The sequence below is a fragment of the Callospermophilus lateralis genome, chromosome 13, assembly GCF_048772815.1.
Source record: "Callospermophilus lateralis isolate mCalLat2 chromosome 13, mCalLat2.hap1, whole genome shotgun sequence".
Lineage (NCBI taxonomy): Eukaryota > Metazoa > Chordata > Mammalia > Rodentia > Sciuridae > Callospermophilus > Callospermophilus lateralis.
Genome location: NC_135317.1, coordinates 96,370,583 through 96,395,972, shown reverse-complemented (window position 1 = coordinate 96,395,972; position 25,390 = coordinate 96,370,583). Strand labels below are relative to the sequence as shown.

Genomic DNA, 25,390 nt, shown 5'->3' with positions numbered 1-25,390 from the left:
TTCTAGAAACCCTAAAAGCTAGTAGGTTTTGGAATAATATATACAAGCCCTGAAAGAAAATGAATGCCAACTAAGAATACTGTATTCAGCAAAATTAAACTTCAGAATTGATGATGAAATATAAAATTTCCCTAAATAATAAACAACAATTAGAAGAATTCAAAACTGGAAAGCCTCTACTATAAAACATATTCAATAAAATATTTCATGAAGAAGACATTAAAAATAAAATTGAAAACAAGCAAAAGGAGGAACTACACTAGAGAAAGAGTCAATCAAATGAGAAACTAATTCAAATGAAAAATGAGACATAAATGAAAATGACAGGGAATAAAAATTATTTTTCAACAATAACATTGAATATAAATGGCCTAAACGTCAGGTTAAAAAAACAAGACCAACAATGTGCTGCCTCCAAGAGACTCATTTCATAGGCAAGGACACCCACAGACCAAAGGTAAAAGGATGAGGATAAAACATTATATTCACATGGATCTCATAAATAAGCAGGGGTTTCTATCCCCATATCATAAAATGGACTTCAAGCCAAAGTTAATCAGAAGGGACAAAGAAGGTCATTTCATATTGCCTAAGGTAATTACACATCAACAAGAAATAACAATCACAACTATTTATGCTCCAAATAATAGAGCATCTGCACACATCAGACAAACCCCTCTCGATTTAAAGAATCAATAGACCACAATACAATATAATACTGATTGATTTTAACATGCCTCTCTCATCACTGGATAGATTGTCCAAATAAAACTGGGAGAAAGATGGTGTAGAATTGAAAAATACAATTAATGATTTAGACTTAATGGCATATATTGGATATTTCATCCATCAATGACTAAAGGCACTTTCTTCTCAGCATTCCACAGATTATCTTCTAAAATAGACTTTATCTTATTCCACAAAGCAACTCTTAGCAAATACAAAAAGAAATAGAAATAATACCTTGCATTCTAATAGATCATAAGGGAATGAAGTTGGAAATCATTGATAAAATAAAAAATAGAAGTTACTCTAACATCTGAAGACTAAATAATATGCTATGGAATGACCAATGAATAGCTGAGAAAATCAGGGCTGAAATAAAAAAAAAATACTTAGAGGTAAATGAAAATAGGGACACAACAAATCAAAATCTCTGGGATACTTTAAAGGTGATTCTAAGAGGAAAGTTTATTACATCAAGATCCTTCGTTAAACGAATATAAAGTCACCAAATAAATTATATTACATCTCAAATCCCTAAAAAAAGAAGAACAAATCAACACCCAAAGCAGTAGAAGACAAGAAATAATTAAAATCAGAACCAAAATCCATGAAATTGGATCAAAAAATTAAAAAAAAATTAAGGAACCAAAAGGTTGGTTCTTTGAAAAAATAAATAAAATTGATAAACTCTTAGCCAAGCAAATGAAGAAAAAGAGAGGAAAAAATTACTAAAATTCATGATGAAAAAGGAAATATCATCATGGACACTACTGAAATATTAATCTGAACCTGTTTTGAAAATCTATACTCCAATAAAGTAGAAAATCTTGAAGACATCAACAAATTTCTAGAGACATATGACCTACCCAGTTTGAATCAGGAGAACATACAAAATTTAAACAGATCGATTGCAAGCAATGAAATCAAAGATGCCATCAAAAGCCTACCAACAAAGAAAAGCCCAGGACCAGATGGATTCTCAGCTGAGTTTTACCAGACCTTTGAAGAAGAGCTAGCACCAATCTTACTCAAATTATTTCATGAAATAGGAAAGGAGGGAACCCTTCCAAACTCATTCTGTGAAGCTAGTATCACATAGTATGACAAAGACACATCAAGGAAAGAAAACTTCAGACCAATATCCCTGATGAACATATGCAAAAATTCTTAATAAAATATTGGAAAGTCACATACAAAAATATATTACAAATATAGTGCCCTATGATCAAGTGGGTTTCATTCCAGGGATGCAAGTTTGGTTTAACGTACAGAAATCAATAAACATAATTTGCCACATTGATATACTTAAAGACAAGAATCACATGATTATCTCAATAGATGCAGAAAAAGCATTTGACAAAATACAGCATCCACCCACATTTCCAAAGCCCATAAAGTGGGAAAAAGTCTTGGTGAAATTGTGCTCGGCCAATGTAACAATTCTCAAAGTACAAGCCTTCACTCAAGCCCCTTGATTCTCAGATTTTTAAGAACACCTACAGCTTGGGCTTCAGCATCTCTGAGACTTTGGACTTTCTAATTTTGAGGCTCAATATCTTCAGCCAATCAACAAATGACCAAATGAATCTTTTGTCATGCAAACTAAGCAAAAGAAAACCTGAAGCTGTTGCTAATGTTTTCAAAGATAATCTGGCACGACAATTAAATCTCTACACAAAAGAGAATCAGAAAAGGCAGAAAAATAATTGCTATAAAAGTGATCGGGTTATGGAGAAGAGACCCAGCAAGGGATAGCTTTCATGGCTACTATTCACCTCATTGCTGATGCCAGATATCAGTCATCCTCAATTCTTCCTCCTTCCTCACCAATCCATCACCCAAATTTTTTTATTCTATGTCTTAAATATCTTTCAAATCCATCCATGTGTCTTCATCCCTACTGCCATCACCCTTATCCAACACTATTATCTCTAATGTGACCAGTGTCAGTCTTCTGACTCCTGTCCCTAAATTTGCTTTCCCTCCCACCCAGAGGAAATCACCTGTGCTGTTTTGTCTTACGGGAACTTTATACCCTGCCCCCAGCAGACTCTCCCCCTGCCCTGCACTGTGCTAGTATTATGTCCAAGCTGTAGCACTAGTAGACTTCTAAGTTGTTTAGGTGGCTTCTATCACCTGAGTAAGTCAAGATAATGAGCCCTGCCGCTCAGGTGAGATGAGGAAAAAGAGAAGTAAAATTCAAGGGTAAACACACATTCTAACTTCCAGAAGGCTTTATTCAATCTGCTTTATTCTATCCCCATGTCTCCATATTGACTCCACCAACTCAGTTTCCCAATGAACAGTTTACTCACTACCTAACTGAAAATGCCTGAAGCACAACCAGGTCAGGTAAGAACCTTAAGAACCTTAAGAATTGGCCATGTCAGTAATCCACATCAACCATCCTGCCCCAGATACACAGGTTCTATCAGGAGTGCCCTCCTTGGACCATGCCTGCCTGTGGGTTGATGGAAAGGGACAAGGGACAGTTGAGGATAGATCATTCTTCCTGTTGAAAACCTATAGACAAAACCTGTACTAAAGTTGGTAAATGCCACTTTACAAGTTGAAAATAATATTAGTTTGATATCTTCCTTAATATGTAAAATGCTAACATTTCCCTCTTTTATTAGTCTCCATTTATTTCTTCATCTCTAGTGGAAATATTGCTTTAAAAGTTAAGAATTATAGCATAACTAAATGGAAATCCTTATCAGTGTTATTATTCTTGAAAGGAATCTCAAATTTTGTTGTTGTTGTTGACTTAACATAATTGACTTCTGTGCTTCTGTTTCCTGAAAACAACCCATTTAAATAGTAATGAATTTTTTTGTAATAATAAATCACATATGTTAAAAGGAAAATTTTTAGACAAATTAAGTTTAGCAGAGTTTATTTGAGCAAAGAACAACTCATTTTAAGGCAGCACTCGGATTCAGAGGAGGGTCAGATTGTTCTGTCCAGTAGTGTGAGCAGGAATCTTTTATAGGCTGAACATGGGAGCAAAGTGGAGAAATTACTTGGTTGGGTACAATGAGGCATTTGCCTTATTTGGGCCTGATCTCATCAGTTGGCTGCCTGGGATTGACTAAAACTTGGCTCTTTGTGATTGTTATTTGTTTACAAAAATATATTCTAATTTAGTTTTTGGTATGTGTACTAAGTTAGTCTGCCGTTTCTCACTTAGGAACTCTAAGTATGGAGACAGTCTCAAGCTAATGACTTTCTGCTTATTTGAATTGAAATTGGTTGGATGAGTGCATGAGAATAAAGTTTGTTTGGAGAGTGAGTCTAAATGAACACTCTTTCTGGGAAAGATGGAGAAGACCTTGATATGAACTCAAGGTGGTTGACGGAAAGGGATGGGGAATAAATTTTTTTAAACTAGGAAACGTGCAGGACTTTATAAAACTTGGAAATCTTTTGTTTACACATCTAATTTGATTTTTATAGCAATTTACCAAGGTTACTTGAAATTCTTCTTGTTTTATAAATGAAGAAGAAGAAACTCAGAGATATTATATGGCATTCTGATACTCACACAGGCCAGGATAGTAGACTGGATTACTGGTCCAATTTGTTCCCCTTCCTTTCTTCATTTTGCAAAGTAACTTTGCAGTGTCGTCCAGTAGCATAAGGGGAGTCTCCATCTCTGACTAATTGACTTTGGTCTTGGCACTGTATTTCCTGGGTACTGGATTCTTTTTTTTGTTTGTTTCAGTTAGAGTATTATAATTATACTAATATTTTGGTTCATTTTGACAAAATAATACATGAAAGGAATTTGATTTCAATCCCTTCCCCCCCTTTTCCTTCCCTCCTCCCTCCCTGCCCATTCTTCCTCCTTTACTAATCTTCCTTTTCTTCCTTTATTTATTTATTTTTATTGGTATTGTCTACATATACATAAAGCAAAAATTCCCTCTGGTATATTTATATGTGTATATAAAAGATTTTGTTAAAATCACCCATTTATCTTCCCCTTTTCTGTTTTCCCTCCTTTCCTCTGGTTCTCCTTCTACTCCACTGATTCCTGTAGATCTTTATGACATCTGATACTCCCCAACCACACACACTGCCTTCTTTCCATTATTTCGCTCTAGCTTACACATATAAGAAAAGCATTGATTTTTCTGAGTCTGGCTTATTTACTTAACATTTTTCCCTCCATTTTCATCCATTACTGGCAAATGCCATTATTCCATTTTGTATTATGGCTGAGTAAAACTCCATTGTGTATATATAATATATTTTCTTGATCCATTCTTCTCTTTTGGGACATTTGGGTTGATTCCATAACTTGGCTATTATGAATTGTGCTGCTATAAACACTGAAGTGGCTGTATGGCTATAGTATGCTGATTTTAGTTCTTTTGGATAAATACCAAGGAATGGGATAGCTGGGTCATATGGTGATTCCATTCCTAGTGTTTTGAGAAATCTCCACACCGCTTTCCATAAAGGTCGTATTTATTTGCAGTCCCACCAGCAATGTACGAGTATACCTCTTCCCCCCACATCCTCACCAGCTTTTATTATTATTTGTGTTCTTGATAATTGCCATTCTGACTGGAGTGGGTTGAAATCTTAGTATAGTTTTGATTTGCATTTCTCTGATTGCTGGAGATGTTGAACATTTTTGTTTTGGGTTTTTTTTGGCATTTGGTTCTTTATGTATTTTAGATATTAATCCTCTGTCAGAGAAATAGATGGCAAAGATTTTTTCCCCACTCCATAAGCTCTCTCTTTACTCTCCTAATCATTTTCTTTACTGTGTAGAATATTTTTAATTTGATGGCATCCCACTTATTAATTCTTGGTTTTATTTCTTGAGCTTTAGGGATCTTGTTTATGAAGTCAGTGCCTGCACTTATATGGTGGAGGGTTAAACCCATGGTTTCTTCTAACAGTTGCAAGATTTCTGGTCTAATTTCTAAGTCTTTAATCCATTCTGAGTTGACTCTTGTGCAGGGTGAAAGTAGGAATCTAATTTCATTCTTCTCCATATGAATATACATTTTCCCAGCACTGTTTATTAAAAAAGCTCTTTTTTGATGTATATTTTGGCACATTTGTCAAGTATCAGATGGCTATTTGAGTTTCTCTCTGTGTCTTCTATTTTATTCCATTAGTCTTCATGTCTGTTGGAAGCCAACACCATCCTGTTTTTGCTATTATAGCTCTACAGTATAATTTGAGATCTGGTATTGTGATGCCTCCTGCATCACTTTTCTTGTTCATAATCACTCTGAATATTCTAGTTCTATTATTCTTCCAAATAAATAAGGACTGTTCTTTCTGGTTCATTGGAGAATATAGGGATTGCTTTGAATGTCTATATTGCTTTTGGTAGTGTGCTGGCCAGTGGATTCTTAATGGTCATAACACAAACAGAGACATTAAGTCTGCATGGTGCACCTTGGCCTCTGGTGCTTTTCTCATTGCTATGAGAACGTGTTCTGGATTGCTGAAATCCCACTGTGGAGCATGTGCAGGCGTCAGCACACTTTACACCTAAACACTTCAGCAGATACATCATTAACCAGAATTCAATATTTATCTTTTGAGGTTCTAATAAATAAAAATATTTAATAGATAAAAATTTATCTATTAAAATATATATCATACATATATCTTAAATGTACCATTCTTGGTAGAGTTTTTTGGATCTTCTAGGTACAGAATCGTATCATCAGCAAATAGTCCTAGTTTAAGTTTTCTTTTCCTATAGTTATTCCTTTAATTTCTTTCATCTGTCTAATTGCTCTGGCCTGTGTTTCAAGAACTATGTTCTTGAAAACTGTGAGAGAGGGCATCCCTGTCTTAAAGGGAATGCCTTCAGTTAGGGAGCCTACATCCTGGGAACAAATTTTTTACCCCTCACACATCAGATAGAGCTCTAATCTCTAGGGTATATAAAGAGCTCAGTAAGATAAGCACCAAAAAAAATTAATAATAATCCAATCAATAAATGGGCCAAGGACCATTCTGAACACATGAGACACTTCTCAGAAGAGGATATACAATCAATCAACAAATACATGAAAAAATGCTCATCATCTCTCGCAATTAGAGAAATGTAAATTAAAACTACTCTAAGATACCATCTTACTCCAGTAAGAATGGCAGCCATTATGAAGACAAACAACAAGAAGTGCTGGTGAGGATGCAGGGAAAAAGGTACACTCATACTCTGCTGGTGGAACTGCAAACTGGTGCAGCCAATTTGGAAAGCAGTATGGAGATTCCTTGGAAAGCTGGGAATGAAACCACCATTTGACCCAGCTATTCCTCTTCTTGGACTATACCCAAAGGACCTAAAAACATCATATTACAGGGACACAGCCACATCAATGTTTTTTATAGCAGCACAATTCATAATAGCTAAACTGTGGAGCCAACCTAGATGACCTTCAGTGGATGAATGGATTAAAAAAAATGTGGCATTTATACACAATGGAATATTAATCAGCACTAAAAAAGAATAAGATCATGGCATTTGCAGGGAAATGGATGGCATTAGAGCAGATTATGCCAAGTGAAGTTAGCCAATCCCCAAAAAACAAATGCCGAATGTCTTCTTTGATAGAAGAGGGGTGACTCAAAATGCAGTAGGAAGGGAAAGCAGAGGAGGAAGATTACCTCTAGATAGGGAATAGGGGTGGGAGGGAAAGGGAGAGAGAAGAGGAGTAGCATGGATGGTGGAAGAAGACCCTCATCACTATACAAAATACATGTATGAAGATGTGAATTTGGTGTCAACATAACTTATATACAAACAAAGATATGATAAATTGTGGTATAAAGGTGTATTAAGAATTGTAATGCAATAATAATAATAACAATAACAATAATAAGAGAGTTCATGAATAATGGCATAATTTGGCGTGAACATACTTTATATACAGAGTTATGAAAATTGTGCTGTGAATGGATAATTATGATTGTAATACATTCCACTATTGTCATGTATATAAGAAAAAAATGTACCCTTTCGATGGTGAATCGTGATAAACACCCACTCCTGTATAATCCAAATCTCTGTCAATATATATATATATATATATATATATATATATATATAGAGAGAGAGAGAGAGAGAGAGAGAGAGAGATTTAAATACTTCCCCAAACTCACACTGATGAACTGTATTTAGGTCTCTTTAGGTTTTAGGGAATAATATAGTTTAATAGGAATTGGTTTTCAAAACTAAAACTTTTTAGCATGTGATAATTTAAGTTAAAGACTTTTAGGGAGACCTTCTCTGTCTTTTCCTTTTGAATAATTCTTTCGTTTCTATAATAATCATCCATCAGAAGTATCTCCACCACATCAAGCAGTATCATCATTGGTTCCACATAAGTGAAACTTTGGCAGTCTTGTACTACAAAAGAAATTGGTGATAATGAAGATATTTTTCTGATATCAATCTCAACTCAGTTGTGTTTGGCTTATACTGTCCAGGATTGAAATGTAAAAGTAGGATAACTGCAAATAGGAGGGGAAAAAAGGTTTTTAATATATGTTTTGTAGTTGTGCATATGTGAGAGACTTCAAGAATGAGCAGAAACTACAAGTAGATAAACTAAGTCAGCTTGGAAAAGACAAGGGCATGTATAAGAATAAACATGGGCTTATTGTATGCCTCCTGGAATGAGACCTCTAACAAAAAAAAATACCATATACTCATGCCATGAAAAACAGACATTTTAAAAGTGTTCTGTTTATATCTTTAGTTTACAAAATGAATGTAAAATGTTCATACCTATAATCTGGATATGCAAGGTGGATTGATACTGTGTGCAAATAGGGTTACTATTACTGAAAATTGCAACAGTGAAAGATGGTTTATATTTACTAAATTCACTCTCAAATACTATTCCAGTTATCTTTAAGGTATTTGCCTTTCAAGATTTGGATGGGAAAAGTTTGAAGATAGAGACCATCATATTTTAGAGAAATTACCAATTAATGGAAACTGATATACATACATTTTCCCCAGGAGACTTCAATTGAACCAATTTGGGGAAGAACAGAGTTTCTGGATAATGTATAAATCCTGATTACATAATTGAATCACTACATTTTGGTCTTACTGATGTTTTAGTGTGGTCTTCCTTGCCTGTAATTCAAAGGTGGGAAGTAAAAGAATTAAAAAAGAGATTACACACAGTATGAACAATCTATAAAGCCATCTAAGACCTCTCTTTCTACATGTTCTCTGAAGGTTCCTGTTTTAGTCAGCTTTGTGTTGCTGGGATAAACGAACTTAATAAGAGAAAAAGTTTTATTGGGTTCACAGGTTCAGAGATTACAATCCATGATTGATTGGCACCATTGCTTTGGGGCCAATGATGAGGTAGAGAATCATGGTGGGAATGCATGGTGGAAGAAATAGCTCACCTTATGGTATCCAGGAAGCAAAGAGAGGGGACCAGGGTTCCCCCAACAGGAGTACGGGCTGGGGACAAAGCCTTTAAAACATGGGCCTTTGGAAACATTCCAGGTCCAAACCATAGCAGTTCCTTTGGCCCCAATTTGGTTTTCTCTTCTTCTCTGGGTACTTTCTTGGTTCCCTATAGGGACATTCTTTGGACTCACCATGTGAAAATTAGCTCAGCCACAGTTTGTAGAGAGATTATTACAAGCATACAATAAGAGTCTAAAAATATTTTATGGAAATTGCTCTATAATTAAACTATTTCCCAACCCCCTACTTATATCCATTTCCATCATTACAAATTAACACTGTCCCCAGCATTCATTGAAGTATAAAAAATGTTTATTTGGTAATTAGACTTAGTGGAGATACAATTTCTTTCTTTAGGTAATGAAGAGCTGTCATTTCTAATGGACTTCTTTCTTTCATCTCTGAAAGGCAAATTGAGACTCCTAAGTAGATTTGACCATATGGCAGTTTGGCACTCACTCTCAGGAAAGCATTTCTAGTAACTAGAGCAGTGAGATGGTAGAATACCTAAAGAATGCACGAGATTTCTTTCACTCCATGGAGTTATTAGATAAACCATCTATATAAGTTTCCTGCATTTAAGTTGGTGATTGGAGAAAATGACTTTCCAGATTCTTTTCTTCTGTTTTAAAGAATCAGGGAACTAGAGGAGAAAAAGTGGCCCTTTATCAAAATATTGACTTGGAGATACTTAGACCTGAATACTTGACATTGGAACTTTTATTGCTCCCACCCAGTTGTCTACATATCATATCAGATGAGTATCACAGTCGAAGGTTGTAACTGATAGGTGTACTTCTTACTGTCAGTGGGGGTAGCTCTGGGTTTATGAGATCCAATTAAGATGGACTCACATCAAACCATCTCATTCATCAATTGATCATCTCTCTGATGTGGATCCCAGGCACCATTCTGAACACATGAGGCAAAAGCCTCAGCATGCTCACCCACCACATCAGAGGAGTCAGCTTATTGCTAACTGAAAAACCAATGTATATGATTACAAAATTCTACACGTGGTCCTGAAGAAGTTCTCTCTTGGGTCAGATAAATATATGTTCTGTGCTTTATTTTGCTTCATTTTCTCTCTAGCAAGGTCTCACAAAGAATTTTTAGGAGGATATTATTATCCTTGCTGATATTAAGTCAGCTGAAATTATATATTATCACAGCCCTCTCTTTCCAATGACAAATGGCCTTAAAATTAGCATGCCAAACAGATTTCTTCTAGGAAAATTGAAATCCATTAAAATTTGACTTCCCATAAAATTCAATATATCTGCACTATATTTGAAATTCATGTTGCTCTGAAGTTGAATTTGTGTTTATTTCACTAAGTCAATATAAAATAATTCCCTAGTTGTATTTATCATGCCCATGAGACTTGGTGATTTATTACTAAGCCTCTTAGAGTTAATTATGTTTATTGCACCACTCTTCTCTAAAGGAAACTTGGGAATTGTCTTTCCCATCCTTAATTAGGAAGCCATAAAATACGGTTCTGAGGATATGGGAATTGTTCTCCCTTGCTCAATAAGAATGACCCACCAAGCTTATTAAACAAAAATATCTTGATATCAGATTTTAAAAATTTAACTTTACTGTTAAAATATGAAAGGATATTTTATTAACTAGTAGATCAGCTTCTCTCCTTAACTTCTAGTCTTTTAGTTTCTTGTTTTATATGTAAGGGCAGAAAGGTTTTTTCCCCCCCTCTGCTGAAAACATAACATTTAAAAAAATAACCATAAAGTCACCTAAGACCTCTCTTTCTACATGTCCTCTGAAAGTTCTGTTTTGGTCAGCTATAATGTTGATTTATAAATGTTGGTTTTCTAGGGCTTCCATAAGAAGTACCACAGTTAAGGGACTTGAACAATGGAAATTTATTGTCTCACAGTTTCTTCCAGAGGAAAAAAGACTGACGTTCGGATGTCTGCAGGTTGGTGCCCTCTGAGGAAAGCAAGCAGAATCTGTTCCAGGCCCCTCTCCTTGGCTTGTTGATGGCCATCTCCTCTCTGTGTCTTTTCACACTATAGTTCCTCAATGCACATCTGCCTCCAAGTTGAAATTGATGCAGTGCACTAAATATTTGTGTGTCTACTCCAAAATTCATATGTAGAAATTCTAATCCCCATATGATGATAGTTGGGGGTTGGGCCTGTGGGAGGCAATTAGGTCATGAATATGGAGTCCTTCTGATTGGGATTGGAAGCCATGGAGCTAGCTTGTTGCCTGGCTTTCTGCAGTGTGCAACCTAGAAGAGGGACCTCATAATGAGCCAACTATGCTGGCCCTGATTTTGGACTCTCAGCTTCCAGAAACATAAGCAATAAATTTCTGTTGTTTATAAGCCACCAAGACTATGGTGTCTTGTTCTAGGAGCCTGAACAGACCAAGACAATGCATGTGAATGGACTAATTGTTCTGTGACTGTTTTCATTCAACATTTCCTAACCCACTCTAGTTAGATACTTTCAACTCTTTTCCGTTCAACTGCTGCTTAGTATCCCATCATATGAATAAAATAAGCTTCTTTATCTATTCTCTTACTGATAAAGAATTAGGTTGTTTCCTAATTTTTTACTATTATAAATCATGCTGCAATTAACATTCTTAAATATCTTTTTGTGCACATTTGAATCTCTGACAGGGAATCATCTCCTGCTTTGCTGATCATACTGTACTATTAATTTAAAAAAAAACCTCCCTATCCCCAATATTTCTATAATTATTTATAATATCTGTTATAAAATTCAAATTTTTCTTAAAGGATGAAAAACACAAAAGTTCTATTATTTTCTTCCCATATCCAATTTGAATTGCTAAGGTGTAAGATATGGACATTGTCATCTTTGCTTGCATTGCTATCATATTATCATCATCCTCATGCCACATTATTGTCATTGAAATATAATATCACACCCTCATTGTATTACTCTCACAGAACTATACCAATAATAATTTGCATTTCTTCTTAGAAAAGCATGAAAATTTCATTTTTCCACACCCTCGCCAACACTTAATATAAATAATTGCATCTTACATTTTGCTTTGGGAAAAAATTCAAACCTGCTGGAAAGTTGCTGGAATGGTGTAATGACCCATTATGTGTCCTCCACCTGGATTCAGTGATTTTATTGTCACTTTGCTGCATTTTCCTTCTTTCTCTTTGTCTGTCTCCCTCTCTTCTTTCCTTCCTCTCTTCTTTCTCTTAATAGAAATTTACTTTTTATTTATATCACTCTTCCTTAAACCATTCAGGAGTAAGTTGCAGACATCATGACCTTCCAGTCCTACATATTCCCATGTGTAACTCCCAAGAACAAAAACATTCTCTTATGTAACTGTGGGAAAATTATCAAATTCAGGAAACATAGCTTTCACCTAGAACTACTGAATTAACTAATTTTCTTAATCAAGTCCCTTCAGGCTTTTTTTTTTTTTTTTCTGAACCAGAACCCACATTGTATTTAATTCCCATGTCTCTTATATTTTCTTCCTTTCTCATGACATTGACATATTTGAAGAGTACAGAATGGTTATTTTGATTCCCATTCCTAAATTTGGGTTTGCCTGAAGTTTTGCACATGGTTAGACTGGGTAATGCATTTGGGCAGGAAAACTGTGCAAGTGATGTTTGCCCTTCTCAGTGAATCACATCAGGGGGCTCTCAGGTTTTTAGCATGTGTGCTGATCTAGTGGGTGTGAGATGGAATTGCAGTTTAGTTTGCATTTCCTTGATTCTCCCAAGGGTGAGCATCTTTGCCCTTATTTATTGGTAACTCAAACTTCATTTTCTAGTTACTTTGTTCATGATCTTTGCCCAGTTTTGTTTTGAGATAAGTTTTCCTTATCAATTGATCTGAGTTACTCATAAATTATGGATACTACTTCCTTGGCAGTTAAATTTTGTAGATTCTCCCAGGCTCCCACTCATCTTTTGTAGTTCCTTATGCTACCTTTTGTCTTAAAGATCTTTGAAAGTTTAATGTGGTCTAGTTTCAATCTATTTTCATTCATGATTCCTTCTGGTGTCTTAAACAACAACAACAAGAATCTTCTCCCATGCTGTGAAGATGTCTATGGCAATGTCTTGTAGTTTTAATAGCCTGTTGTTCAGAGTTGGATATTTCAGCCTCTATGGTGTGAGTAGAGAGCCTAACTTTGCTTGTCTATAAGTACTCCTGGTTGTCCCAGCACCACTGCTGAACAACTTTTCTTTCCCCATGATTCACCACTCCATTCTGTCGGGTATCAAGAGCCTCTATGAGCTCCATCTCTTTGCAGGTTCTCTATTCATCTCTCTTTATGTCAATTCAAAACTGACCGAATTATCCCAAAATGACTTGTTACATTATGTTTTACTAACTGCTCAGGGTACTCCTCCTGGTTACTTTTTCATTTTTTTTCCCTTTCTCAAAATTATTTTGGCCATTCGTGTGTCTTTAGCCCTTCCATATGAATTTTAAAATCAGTTTTATCAAGGTCCTTAAAAGATTCATATTGGGGATTTTATTGAAAGTGTATCAACTTTACAGATTAAGTTACAGATAATTTAATCTTTATGGTACTGTTTTTCCATCTAGGAGGAATCTAATTTATTTTGTACTTAACTAGGTTCTATTTTATGTTCTTCAATAGCCTTTTGTAATTTTCTCTGAAGAGTCCTTCTTATCTTTTATTGAGTTTTATTCCTAGAAATCATAGATTTTACTGCTAATGTGACTATTTACCTATTTTTATTACATTTTAAAGTTGGCTATTGCTGGTATATAGAAATTTATTAATCATTATAAGTTAATCTTGTGTTTAGTTCCTATGGTTTGGCTGTCAATTTTCTTAGGCTTTTTTCAAAACAGATCTTCAGATATCTGTGTTGGAAAGTAATCATCTGAGCAAAAAAACAAAACAAAACAAAACAAAAACCTTATATTCTGCTGTACTCTCACTCAGAGCAATCAACACAGAGGTCTTCTGTGAGCCCAGAAGGTGTGGGATTCCTCCCCACCAGTAAGAGAATACAATAGGGACTTAGAGAAGCCACCTTTCTAAAAAGCACTGGCTCTTCAGAGACACCCAAGGGGTAACAAAAAGTGGGAGAAAACCTAGCATCTCCGCCTTCGATTTTTATCTGTCCCCTTTATTTCCTTAAAGTCTGGGTCAGACTTCTGCTCAGCTCTGCACAGAGACATGTTAATAATTTAAGCAGTGTTCATCCAAGTGCCAATCAGCCATTTTCAAGGCTGCAGGCACCAAGAAAAGAGGCACTAAGGTGTTTTCAAGATTTGCAGGAACATTCAACTGCCAGCTTTAACAATGTCCTATTCCAGACTCCCGGGGGTGTGCCTACAAGTCTTCAGTCATTGTCCTACACCTTCTGGGAACAGTGGAGCCACCCCACAGATCACCCCATGTTGAGACTCCCCCCAACCCTACCCCAAGCAGGAGCAATCATCTCATAGAGACCAAATTGCCCCTGCCCAGGATCACAGGTCTGATAGGTGAACATTCTGGGAAACAACTAGAGATTTCCTCAAGAGCTAGGGACTTCTCCAGAGCCACCTGTCAGAACCAGAACTGAGGTCAGACTTACCAGACCACAGTTGAACCAAGACTGATCATTATGCACACCTCTTGCCCCTGCCTCATTCTCCAGGTAAACCTAAAGCTCCTGTCCGTAGCCCAAAGACAAGGCTGAGATGCTTGTTCTTACTTGCCATTCCAATATGGTCATGGTAATTAAAGTGTTACCTGCTTTTCACCGTTCTTTTATTTTATTTTTTTTGGTTTTTGGAACAGATTGCTCACCCTGATTTGTTGGGACCTCCAGAATTGGACCTCTGGCCTAGGACTCTGACAACAAGGGCAATTCTGTAGCAGATACCAGCAGGGTGTCCTCTAACTCAATTCAATTCAATTCTAACACTGCCTGGGGATAATATCGAATCCCACAGGTGAGGACTCAGTCCCCAGGACTGCTCCACCTCAACTTAGATGACAATCACAAGCACAGACTTACTTTAAATAGTTGGACCATTATTTTGTTGTGGTTCTCCATATTGATGTATCTTTTTGGGACTTCTTCCTGGGATCTGTGTTTCTTAGTCATATGTATTTTGTTTTGTTTCCTTGTTTGCTTTTTGATTTTGTGTGTGTTTCTTTTTCTTTGCTAGATTTGATTTGGTAATATTTATTTTTAATATTTATTTTGTATTTGCATTTGTAAGTGAGAGCCAGTCAATTTTCTTTCTTTCTTCTGTCCCAACCCATCTTTAATATAATGTTGCCTTCTCTCATTTTCTAGGATGGTTTTTATTAGAAAAATTTTATCTTTTGTTTGAATATTTGATCATTTACTTACAAAATCACATAAACATAAAGTTTTTTCTTTGAGATAAAGGTAATATGATTTTAAACAGATTAAAGTTTTTCGTGGTTATTGATTTGTTTTCATTTTCTTGAGGCTATTTTGATGATTTACATTCTTCCTGAAATTTTTCCATCTAAGTTTTTAAAATGTATTGGCATCAAATGGTTCGATTTATTGAAATAGTATTTGTTCTAGTTCTAAAGCTCTCTGCCATAAATATAATTTGGCTTGATTTTTCTATCTAATGTTTTTTTGCCCTCTCCCTTTATTGGTCTTGCTCACCAAAAAGACAAAAACACCCAAACCTGGTAATCCAAGGGTAGACATAGAGGCAGCATGACATGATACCCGGGACCCAGAGAAGGCATCTCAGATGAATTCAGCCTGGGCTCAAGGAAGATATGTTGGAAGTCCAGCCTCCATCTGGAGGTCCATGGAGAGTCACCTCCTTTCTCTTTTTGATTAGTGTTTTTACCAACTTTTTACTGTGACCCATTCCCTCTCTTTCCTTGTTTGTTTGTTTGTAAATTTGTCTTCTAGGCTACTAATTTCCTCTTCTATCGACCACCTCCTGGTCCAGAGGCTATATCTACTTCTGCCTGCTTTTCCAGGTATTGAATAGTAAGTAACAGTCTCAGTAGAAAACCTTAGCTTCCTTATCAGCCACCTCACAGACTGCAAGCCCATCCTTTTCTAACCCACCTTCATTTTTATTTCACCTACACTTTGGGAGTTACACTCTCAGCTACTTTTACCAATTCTCAGACCCAGAACACAACAAACCTATTTCTTTAGCTCCAATTTCTGCATTGTGTTTCATTTCGGTTATACTCTATGAGGGTTTTTATCTTGACTTTGAGCACAGCTGTATCTTACATTTTTTCCTCCTGTTATATTTTATCTATAATTGCATTGCCACGTGTTTGGGGAATAGTGATCAAAGTATAAACTCACATGCAGCACCATCTTGACTGAAAATCAGGCAATTTTTGTGCTAATTCTCCTTACAATTAGAAACTAATTGCTTGGGAAACAGAAATAATTATGTAATTTCTGGAATAAATATTAGCAAATTCTATGAATAAAAGTTATGTATTTTTCCCCTTTCTTTTAGAATTTTTTTTTTCAGAGCTCAAATGAAGCTCAGAAAATTGCTTAGTAAATACACAAGACCAAAGGAAGAGAACCTCACCAAAAAGACAAAAACACCCAAACCTGGTAATCCAAGGGTAGACATAGAGGCAGCATGACATGATACCCGGGACCCAGAGAAGGCATCTCAGATGAATTCAGCCTGGGCTCAAGGAAGATATGTTGGAAGTCCAGCCTCCATCTGGAGGTCCATGGAGAGTCACCCCCTCCTGGGCTGGCTGCCACTTAGCAGGGCCCCCAGGCAGCAAGAGCTCCCAGTGGAACTTCAGTGTGAAGAGCAGGAGGATGTGAAACCTACTGTCACTCACAGAGTGAAGCCCCTGCAGAGCCTCTCCCTCTTTGGAACCAACCATGCCTTGCAGTGTGAAGATGAAGACTTAGCATGGTATTCTTCTGATAAAATAGTAAACCAGGCAAAATACATTTAATGGTTAAAGATGATAAGTTCAGTATTAGATGAGCTGACTTTAAGATGCCAGTGGGATCTCCAAAGAGTAATTTAATATGCTCATGTCCAAGAGAACCAAAGCCACTGAGTGCATAACCCACAGTGTAGAAGAGAATGAAAATGAGCACAAAGCAAAACAGGCAAACAACAATTAAGAAAAAAAAAAGCAAAAGAGGAGAATTTTAAAATCTTTGAGGAAGATGAGAGTAGGTGAGAAAGCTCTACTACACAGGTAGGAGAAACAATCTGGAATATTTGTTATCAGAGAAATTGTAAGATGACACCATTTCAAGAAAGCAATGATAAGTACACTACCAAATGATGCAGAGGAACCAAAAATATATATATGCAGACTTAAAGATATCCATGGATTGAATGGCAAGAAGGTCCTCGGTGACCTTGGCAATAACAGTTGTGATGGACTTCTGGGGATGGAAGCTATGTGCAGTCTCTCTTCCAAGGCCGTAATCTTTACTAATATCCTTGAAAAGATAATCTGGAGCAAAGATGTACAAAAATGGGAGAAGACCCCTGGAGAATTAACTCCCAATAGGAAACTGAACACAGAGTGGTGGAATGATTTCTCAGGACCAAGTGGTAACAGAGCCAGGATCCTAAACAGTTGACATAGACCATACTCTAAAGCTGGGGTTGTTAAACCATAGTTTTTTGGCCAAATAAAAGTCTGTTTTTGTATGACCAATGAGCCAAGAATGACATTCACATTTATAAAGTATTGTAAATAAACAAACAATATGTGATAGATTGAATAAGTCCCATAAAGACTTAAACATTTATATAAAATATTTGCCAACTTGTGTTCTTTAAAAAAAAATACAAACACACTCTGGAGAGAGGTCTTTCTACTGTGATGAAGTGATGGGACCTTACCTGAGCTAGTATCCCTATGATGCTACCAGATTCATTTGTGGCTGTTGGTTAGCAGAAAAGCTCAGTTGCTAGCCATAGGTTGCTCATGCCAAGGTGTGAGCTTCCCCAGAGCAAAGGATGGGTGGGGGTGGGGGAAGTGCAAGTGGGAAGCCCTGATACCTTTTATGATCTAGCCTTCTCATCATTAGATCAGGTCATTAAGTCCAGCCCACACTAAAAGGAAAAGAAACTAGACTCTGCTTCTTGAAGGGATGAGTGTCAAAATTTTTGTGCACATATTTTTCAAACAACCACAATTGTGAATAATAAAAATGTCAGCAATTGTGACTTATAAATCAAAAGGCAGGGGACTTCTGTATATTCCCCTGTTGCAGACAGGCAGCCTATCTTTTAGAAGGACATGTGGATCTTAGTGATCCTTGCTTAGTAATAACACACAATACCCATGACTATTAATCTTCTCTGCTTTCCTAGAAAGAAAAATTGATGCAGACCCCATGTGGGAATAGTTTTCAAGGGTCTCCCATACCAGATCCTTGCAAGGAATAATAGAGATAATAAATGCAGTGTTTGACCCTAAAAGAGGACTCACTGTGGCTGGGGATGCAGCTCAGAGGTAAGGCACTTGCCTAGCATGCACAAGGCCCTGAGTTCAATGCCCAGTTTCCCCCCACATTCCTCCTCAAAAGAATTCACTAAGCATAGCTATTACTATTCTTTCACCAAGCCCTGTTGACTCATGTCTGAAATCCCTGGCATCTCCACATCTCACCCCAATCTCTACTTGACTTCATCTGAATTACCACAACAGGAATTTTTCCCCCTCATTTTCAGCCTCCTCTACAACTTTGCTTGATGTGAGAAGTCTGTTTTTCTTTAAATCTTAGTTTTAACTTGTGTTTTACAGAAGCTCCATTCTATCACGGAATCAATCTACTAAGTTCCTGACCTACTGAGTTCCACTCCTAGGTCAGTGAAACTCTGAACCAATTTGGGAGAGGGGGAGTGAGGACAAAAAACAAAAAGGAGAAAGAGATATAAAAATATTATCCAGCAGCAGTGGGAAAATTGTACTGGCATGGTTTCAGGTAGGAGGGAGGGAGGGTTAAAATGAGCTTCCCTGTCAACTGAAACAGGTACCCTCTTCTGGTTGATGACATGGCGAATTCTTTCATTTGGGGCAATATTTTCATGGGTCATGGAGTTTGTAATTCTTCTTCTACTTCTGAATTGAGCAATGGCATCTACTTTAGCATTCTATCAATTAAATTGATGCTTGACAAAGATTTTCTTCTGAACAATATTTTTTTAAGGTCTTGTTGGATTTCCTGGTTGATCTATGGTGTTCATACCAGGGTAATACAGCTTTTCTGTGTACACGCATTGAGATCACAAGATGTGTGTAAATGTTGAGTGCCAAGATTCCTTGCTGATAGATTGCTTTGTGTGCAGCCCAGGGACAGTATGTTTTTAGACAGAGATGTGAAACATTGGTGGGTCTTTAAGGGACCATCCCTCCTTTGGCTCCAATCCCTTCCTTCTGACCAGCTTTTTGACAATCTTACCCAGGAATTAATGCTTAATAGCTGCCAAACCCACGCTCTCCCAAAATCCTTCTTAAGTAATTTACAGGTCTTCTTCCCAGCACACCATGATTTCTGCTGTGCTGGGTTTCAACTTTCCTTTTAATTAATGCTTTGTGCTTTAAAACTGCAAATCATCAACGATTACAGAATATCCTTCCATACCAAACAGGCAGCTGGCCCTGTGGTGAAGAATACAGTCTCTGGGGCAAGCATGCCTAAATGCTAAATCATTACTATGCCGGTCACTTTCTAGCTATGATATCTTGGACAGTTAAACTTCTTTGTCCCTTGATTTCCTCATCTTTAAAAAAAAAAATGGGGATAATAATAACCATAATTTTCTTTTAAAATTAAATTCTGAATATGTGTAAAACACTTAGAATAATTCTGGCACATACTGAGCAGTCTGTAAGTATTGACTCTTCTCATTATAATCTAAAGGATGTGGGTCAGGATTATCATAGACTCTGGTGAATCCATCAGGTGAGTTTTTATTAAATGGGAACCTAATAAATGAATATATATGTTCAAATTAATATTGGCAAACTAAATTGTGGAAACAGCATTAGTCCCAAGCGACGCTTTAAATGCTGTCACAAAGAAGGCCCTTCTCTGATTTTTAATTATATAATAGGAAAATAAGATGTAATGTAGTATGGGTTTATAGAAGGCCAAAAAAGCAACTCAGCATAATTTAGGGCAACAATCTAGGCTAGAATATCCTCCTGTCCTCAAGTACTGATTCTTCTCCAAAGAAATGGCTAACTTGCCCCCCACTTTGGATGTTCATGCTCCATTGAGCAGAATTGTGCCAGGCTACCTTGTCATTGGTTGGCTTCTCTTTTGTCTCTGTCCATGCTTTGTTCTTACTTTCCATTTGTGCACCCTGTGACCTGTGACTACAGAATGAGATTGCTTTTTCCCAAAACCTACTCAGCATAATCTTGGCAGGTTATGTCAGAAAAGAGTGATTGGGACAAATTTCCTTAAAATGTGACTTGCTTAAATGTGATAAGCTTGAATAATTAATGAACTTCTCTTTGGCCTAGTCAGTACATTCTACCCGTTATATTCCAGAAACATAGTACAGAGCACCAAAAATACCTAGCACAAGCTATGCCAGTTTTTCTGCCTATTAACAAGAAGTACATTCCCTCTTTTCCCAAAGGTGTGCCCATCTGGGAAGCCATACCAGATATTGCACCGCAGACCTGTATCTGTGTTCAAGGTAAAGATTCAGCAAGCTGCATGGTTAACAAACAGTGAGATGATTCCCATGCAGCCACTTTATGAATTAGTTCTGGGAACAACTCCTTTAAAAAACTATAGAACCAATCTAAATTTTTAAGTTAGTGTAAATCGTACTGACAACCATCCTCAAAAAAGAATACAGAGAAAAAGAATAATGTTTCAGTCTTCAAATATTTTGCTGATTTCCCAGGAATAAATATACTACTAGTCTTTGCTCTGTTCATTCACAAGTTCATTCTTGTGACTTCTCAACCAATTGTATGCTCTTGCAGTCAGTCACAGTTCCTGTCATCTGTTAGGATGGTTCCAACATTCATTGCCTATTATCATAATTCCTATTTCGACAATGCAATCCCAGAAGCAAAAGCCCAAGTTCACTGATAAATAACAAGGATAAACTAAGACTAACTCTGTCTTGTGGACATGCAGATATATCTAAGGGAGGAACACACAAACCCTCCAGGGTTTTTGACTGAAGCTGACCGAAGTTGTCTTACTAAGGTCACTTTTCTCAATCAGGCACAGCTATATATATTACTCTCCCCACCCCACATACACATGGCTTTCTACACATTTGGAGAATATGATTTGGCAGTCACACCCTGGTCAAAATCAGGTAGAATTCAAGAGAAATTCAGATTTAGTATATTTTAGTGGCAATTTTTGGAATGTGCTAAAGATAGTCACAAAAGGAAAGAATTACTAGACTTACTTGTGGAATATCTTAACTTTGGTATGATGAGATGTCCCTTTTGCCTGTGTGCACCAAAGGCTCTCTGAGAAATCATAAGATTCCTCCCAGCTGATTAAGAACTATTGAGTTAAGAACTATTGACTTGGGGCTGGGATTGTGGCTCAGTGGCAGAGTGCTTGCCTAGCATGTATGAGGCACTGGGTTCGATTCTCAGCACCACATATAAATAAATAAAAATAAAGGTCTATTGACAATTTAAAAATTTAAAAAAACTTCAAAATCTCTTTATAGACATCAAAGAGCATTTTAAAAAAAGAACCATTGACTTCACTAAAATCAATATACATATAAATACATGGCTATCAGTAATGCAAAGTTTGAATAATCCCATTAGAAGACAAAGGTGAGTCATGAAGACTTTCATACCTGGTTTTAAGGCTTTGAAACCAAAACAGACAAGCCAACAGGCACTTGGGCAAAGGATGCTTTATTTGCTTCAAATCAGACCTAATGATCTAGGCAAATTTAAATGAACCCAAAAGTTTTCATGAGCCAGTTCAGCCTATCTGGAGGAATTTCTGTGCTTCCCTGTAAATGGGAAGAAAAAGCCAGTTCCTCCACAAATATTACTTATGATTAAACTTGCAGGGTGGGAGCAGAAAAAGAGGTAGACAGAGAGGATGCACATACGAATTTTGAGGGTGGGACGCAGGCTGTTCTGAACTTCCTGCATAACTGATCCTTAAACATAGGACATATCCCACCCCCAACCCCTTTATAAGGTAAAGGCCTTTTCCACTTCAAAGTCAAAACTCATGGAGAGGTTCCCAAAAGTAAAGTCATTTCATCAGTGAACTGAAAGGACAGCCGCGTGTCTATATGGGATTCAGTTACCCCAGGTAGGCTTTGTTCTTTAGAAGAGCCCATCACCGGGACCACTTCTGGGATTCCTTTATTGTGTAAAACCATACATGCCTTCTCAGTATTTGCGTATGGCTTTGGGGGCAGGACAGGACAATCTTTTTCCTCTCTGTATTCCTGGAGTCCTTACAGTACCCAGCAAATAATTCTATAAATAGTTTCTGATTGATTGAGGCCCCTGACCCAAGGAACTCAGCTATTGACCATCTTCTACTCTTCTATTTCACCCTTTTCATATTGCATCTGGCTCTGAGCCACGGAAGACAGGCGTGAATTCGCACAGAGCCATCCTTGTGGTACCTTTCTATGACAACAAATAAAATATGGAGACAGACCACCCTGGGACCAGCAATCCCCGGGAGACAGCTGACCAGTGAGGCTGTCTGGTCACACCATGTGGGGCTCTGAGGGGGGATGGGGGGAGGTTCCAAGCAGTGAGGTTCCTAGTGTCTGCCTCCCCCCCCCCCCCCCGCCCCGGAACTAGCCAACTGCGCCCTCACTCATCAGAGGAGGAAGGGATGGGCTCCTTTTTGCAGGTGTCATGCTTGGCTCGGTGTCGCTGGAGGTGGTTGGAACGGGTGAAGGCCTGACCACAGTCCTCACACTGGTAGGGCCTCTCCCCGTTGTGCATCCGGATGTGCTGAGCCAGCTCCGACGCAATGCGGAATGCCTTGCCGCACTCGGCACACAGGAATCCCTTCTCTCCAGAGTGAATCTGTTGGTGCCTCTTCAGGGTGGAGGAGCGGGCAAAGGCCTGGCCACACTGTGTGCAAGGGAAGGGCCTCTCACCGGTGTGGATGCGCTGGTGGCGCACAAGGCGCGAGGGCTGTGCGAAGGCCACACCGCAGTCAGCGCACTTGAAGGGCCTCTGCCCTGTGTGCAGTGTCTGGTGCTCGTACAGGTTGGAGGATTTGGTAAAGCACTTGCCACAGGTGGGGCAAGGGAATGGCCGCTCGCCAGAGTGCACGCGCTGATGCTCCACCATGCGGCTGGCCACTGCGAACTCCCGGTCACAGGCGGAGCAGCGGAAAGGCTTGGCGCCTAGGTGCGTGCGCTGGTGGCGCAGCAATGACAGCGGCTTGTTGAAGGTCAGGCCGCACTCAGAGCACGGGAAGGGCTTGTTGTTGCTGTGCATGTTGCGCTGGTGCTTGCGCAGGTCCGAGGAGCGCACGAAGGCCTTCCCGCAGTCTTGGCATGGGTAGGGCTTCTCACCGGTGTGGGTGCGGATGTGCTTGCGGTGGTCCGAGGACCAGGTGTAGGCCTTGTCGCAGAAAGGGCACCGGTAAGGTCGCTCGCCCGTGTGCAGGCGCCGGTGTTGCTGGAGCGTGCCCCGGTGGGAGTAGGCCTTTCCGCACAGCTCACAAGCGTAGGGCTTGGCACTGCCGTGTCCTGCAGCTCCAGGCAGCTCGCGGGGCTTCTGGAAGGCCTCTCCGCCCCGCAGGCATTTGTAGGGATGCCCCTCTGCCTGCCTGCGGTCTGGCTCAGCAGCTGGGTTCTGGTCTTTTCTGCTGCTCCGCGCTTTTGCCAACACTGCAGCTGCCAGACAGGCTGGATTGGCAGATCCCTGGTCCTGTGCCTTTGTCTCATGCGTAGGGAGATCCCAAATGCTATCTGTTCCAGGAAAGCACTCCGGAGAGTTGTCTGGAGATGTGTCTATATCTTTCTGTGCACAGAAATACTCTTCATTGTCCAGGAAGCTGGATGGGACATCCAAGGATGTGTCCTGGTTTGCCTTGGAGCCTCCATCATCCCCCACAGGTAGTGAGTCTCTAGGAGATTGCAAACGACCGTGTGAGAGGCCCCTAGGAAGGGCACCCAAAGCTGCACCTGCTTCAGGGGACTCCTGAGCCAGGGTGATCTTTGACTCCTCTCTTTCCCAGCTGATCTTTCCAGGCATCTCTATAGGTTTCTCCCCCGTGTCTCCAGCACTAACAGGATCAGAGAAGGTTTCTTCCTCCTTGAACGAGGGACTCTGCCACTGCAAGTCAGGATAATGGTCATTTACTGGGGAGCTGCCCCTTGGAGGAGCCTGCTCACCAGAGTCCCCTGTATCTCCTGCCTCCCCACCATCCTCATCTTCACTCTTTAAGTTCATGCTCAACATCTGGTTGTCATGAGTCAGGCTGCCAAGGGACCCCTTGCCCCACCTGTCCTGGGAGTCCCCTTCTGCCATGTTGTGCAGCAGGAGCTTCTGTTGTCTGCTCTTCCAGGGAAGAACCTTTGCTTGGCTCAGGATACCTGCAAAAAGGGAGGTGTGAAGAGGAAATCACAGAGTGTACTTAGACTTTCATAACCAGAGGGACTGAGGTTCTCACTATAGCTCTGTTTCCAACTGGTAACCTGCCAGGCATGTTGCTGAGCCTCCCCAAGGGCAGGAAGAGCTGGGCCCTGCTAAAAATGTCTCAGTCATCCTTGTTCCCTTTGGAAATCCCACTTTCTAGAAGCCCCAGACAGCCATGCTGTCAAGAATGGTCAGGGGCAGGGGGACTTTTGCTGGGTGCCAGCTGTGTCCTGCTCTGTCCAGGGTGCTCACACCTCACAGGTCACACAGGTCCTCTGTGGGCATGATGAAGGTTAGATGAGAAGGTAGGACGCGAGCTCTGGGCATCCTCAGACACTCTGACATTGTTCCCCTGTCTGGAACCTGAACACCAAGCTGTCCCTGATAGGAGTGCAAAGGTGCTGTCTGGTGAAGGTGCCAGCTAGGGCCACCTCCCAGGCACTGAGCCATGTAGGTCATCTGAAGACAAGGAGTAGCCCCTAGGAGAATTGGGTCAAGTCAAGAGGAAACCAGGTGGGTTCCCCAAAAGATACCAGCTGCCCCTCACTGCTTGAGCAAGGCTTCTCAGGTCTGCAATAAAGAGCCCCTGACATC

At 39.0% G+C, this 25,390-nt stretch overlaps 1 protein-coding gene across 1 annotated transcript; it reads right to left on the bottom strand.

Annotated features, from left to right (window-relative positions):
* Nucleotides 1-23,011: 23,011 nt before the first annotated feature.
* Znf648 (zinc finger protein 648) lies at nt 23,012-24,688 on the bottom strand. The gene has a single exon (XM_076872855.1). It carries the CDS (start codon nt 24,686-24,688, stop codon nt 23,012-23,014), a length of 1,677 nt encoding a protein of 558 aa, XP_076728970.1.
* Nucleotides 24,689-25,390: the final 702 nt, after the last annotated feature.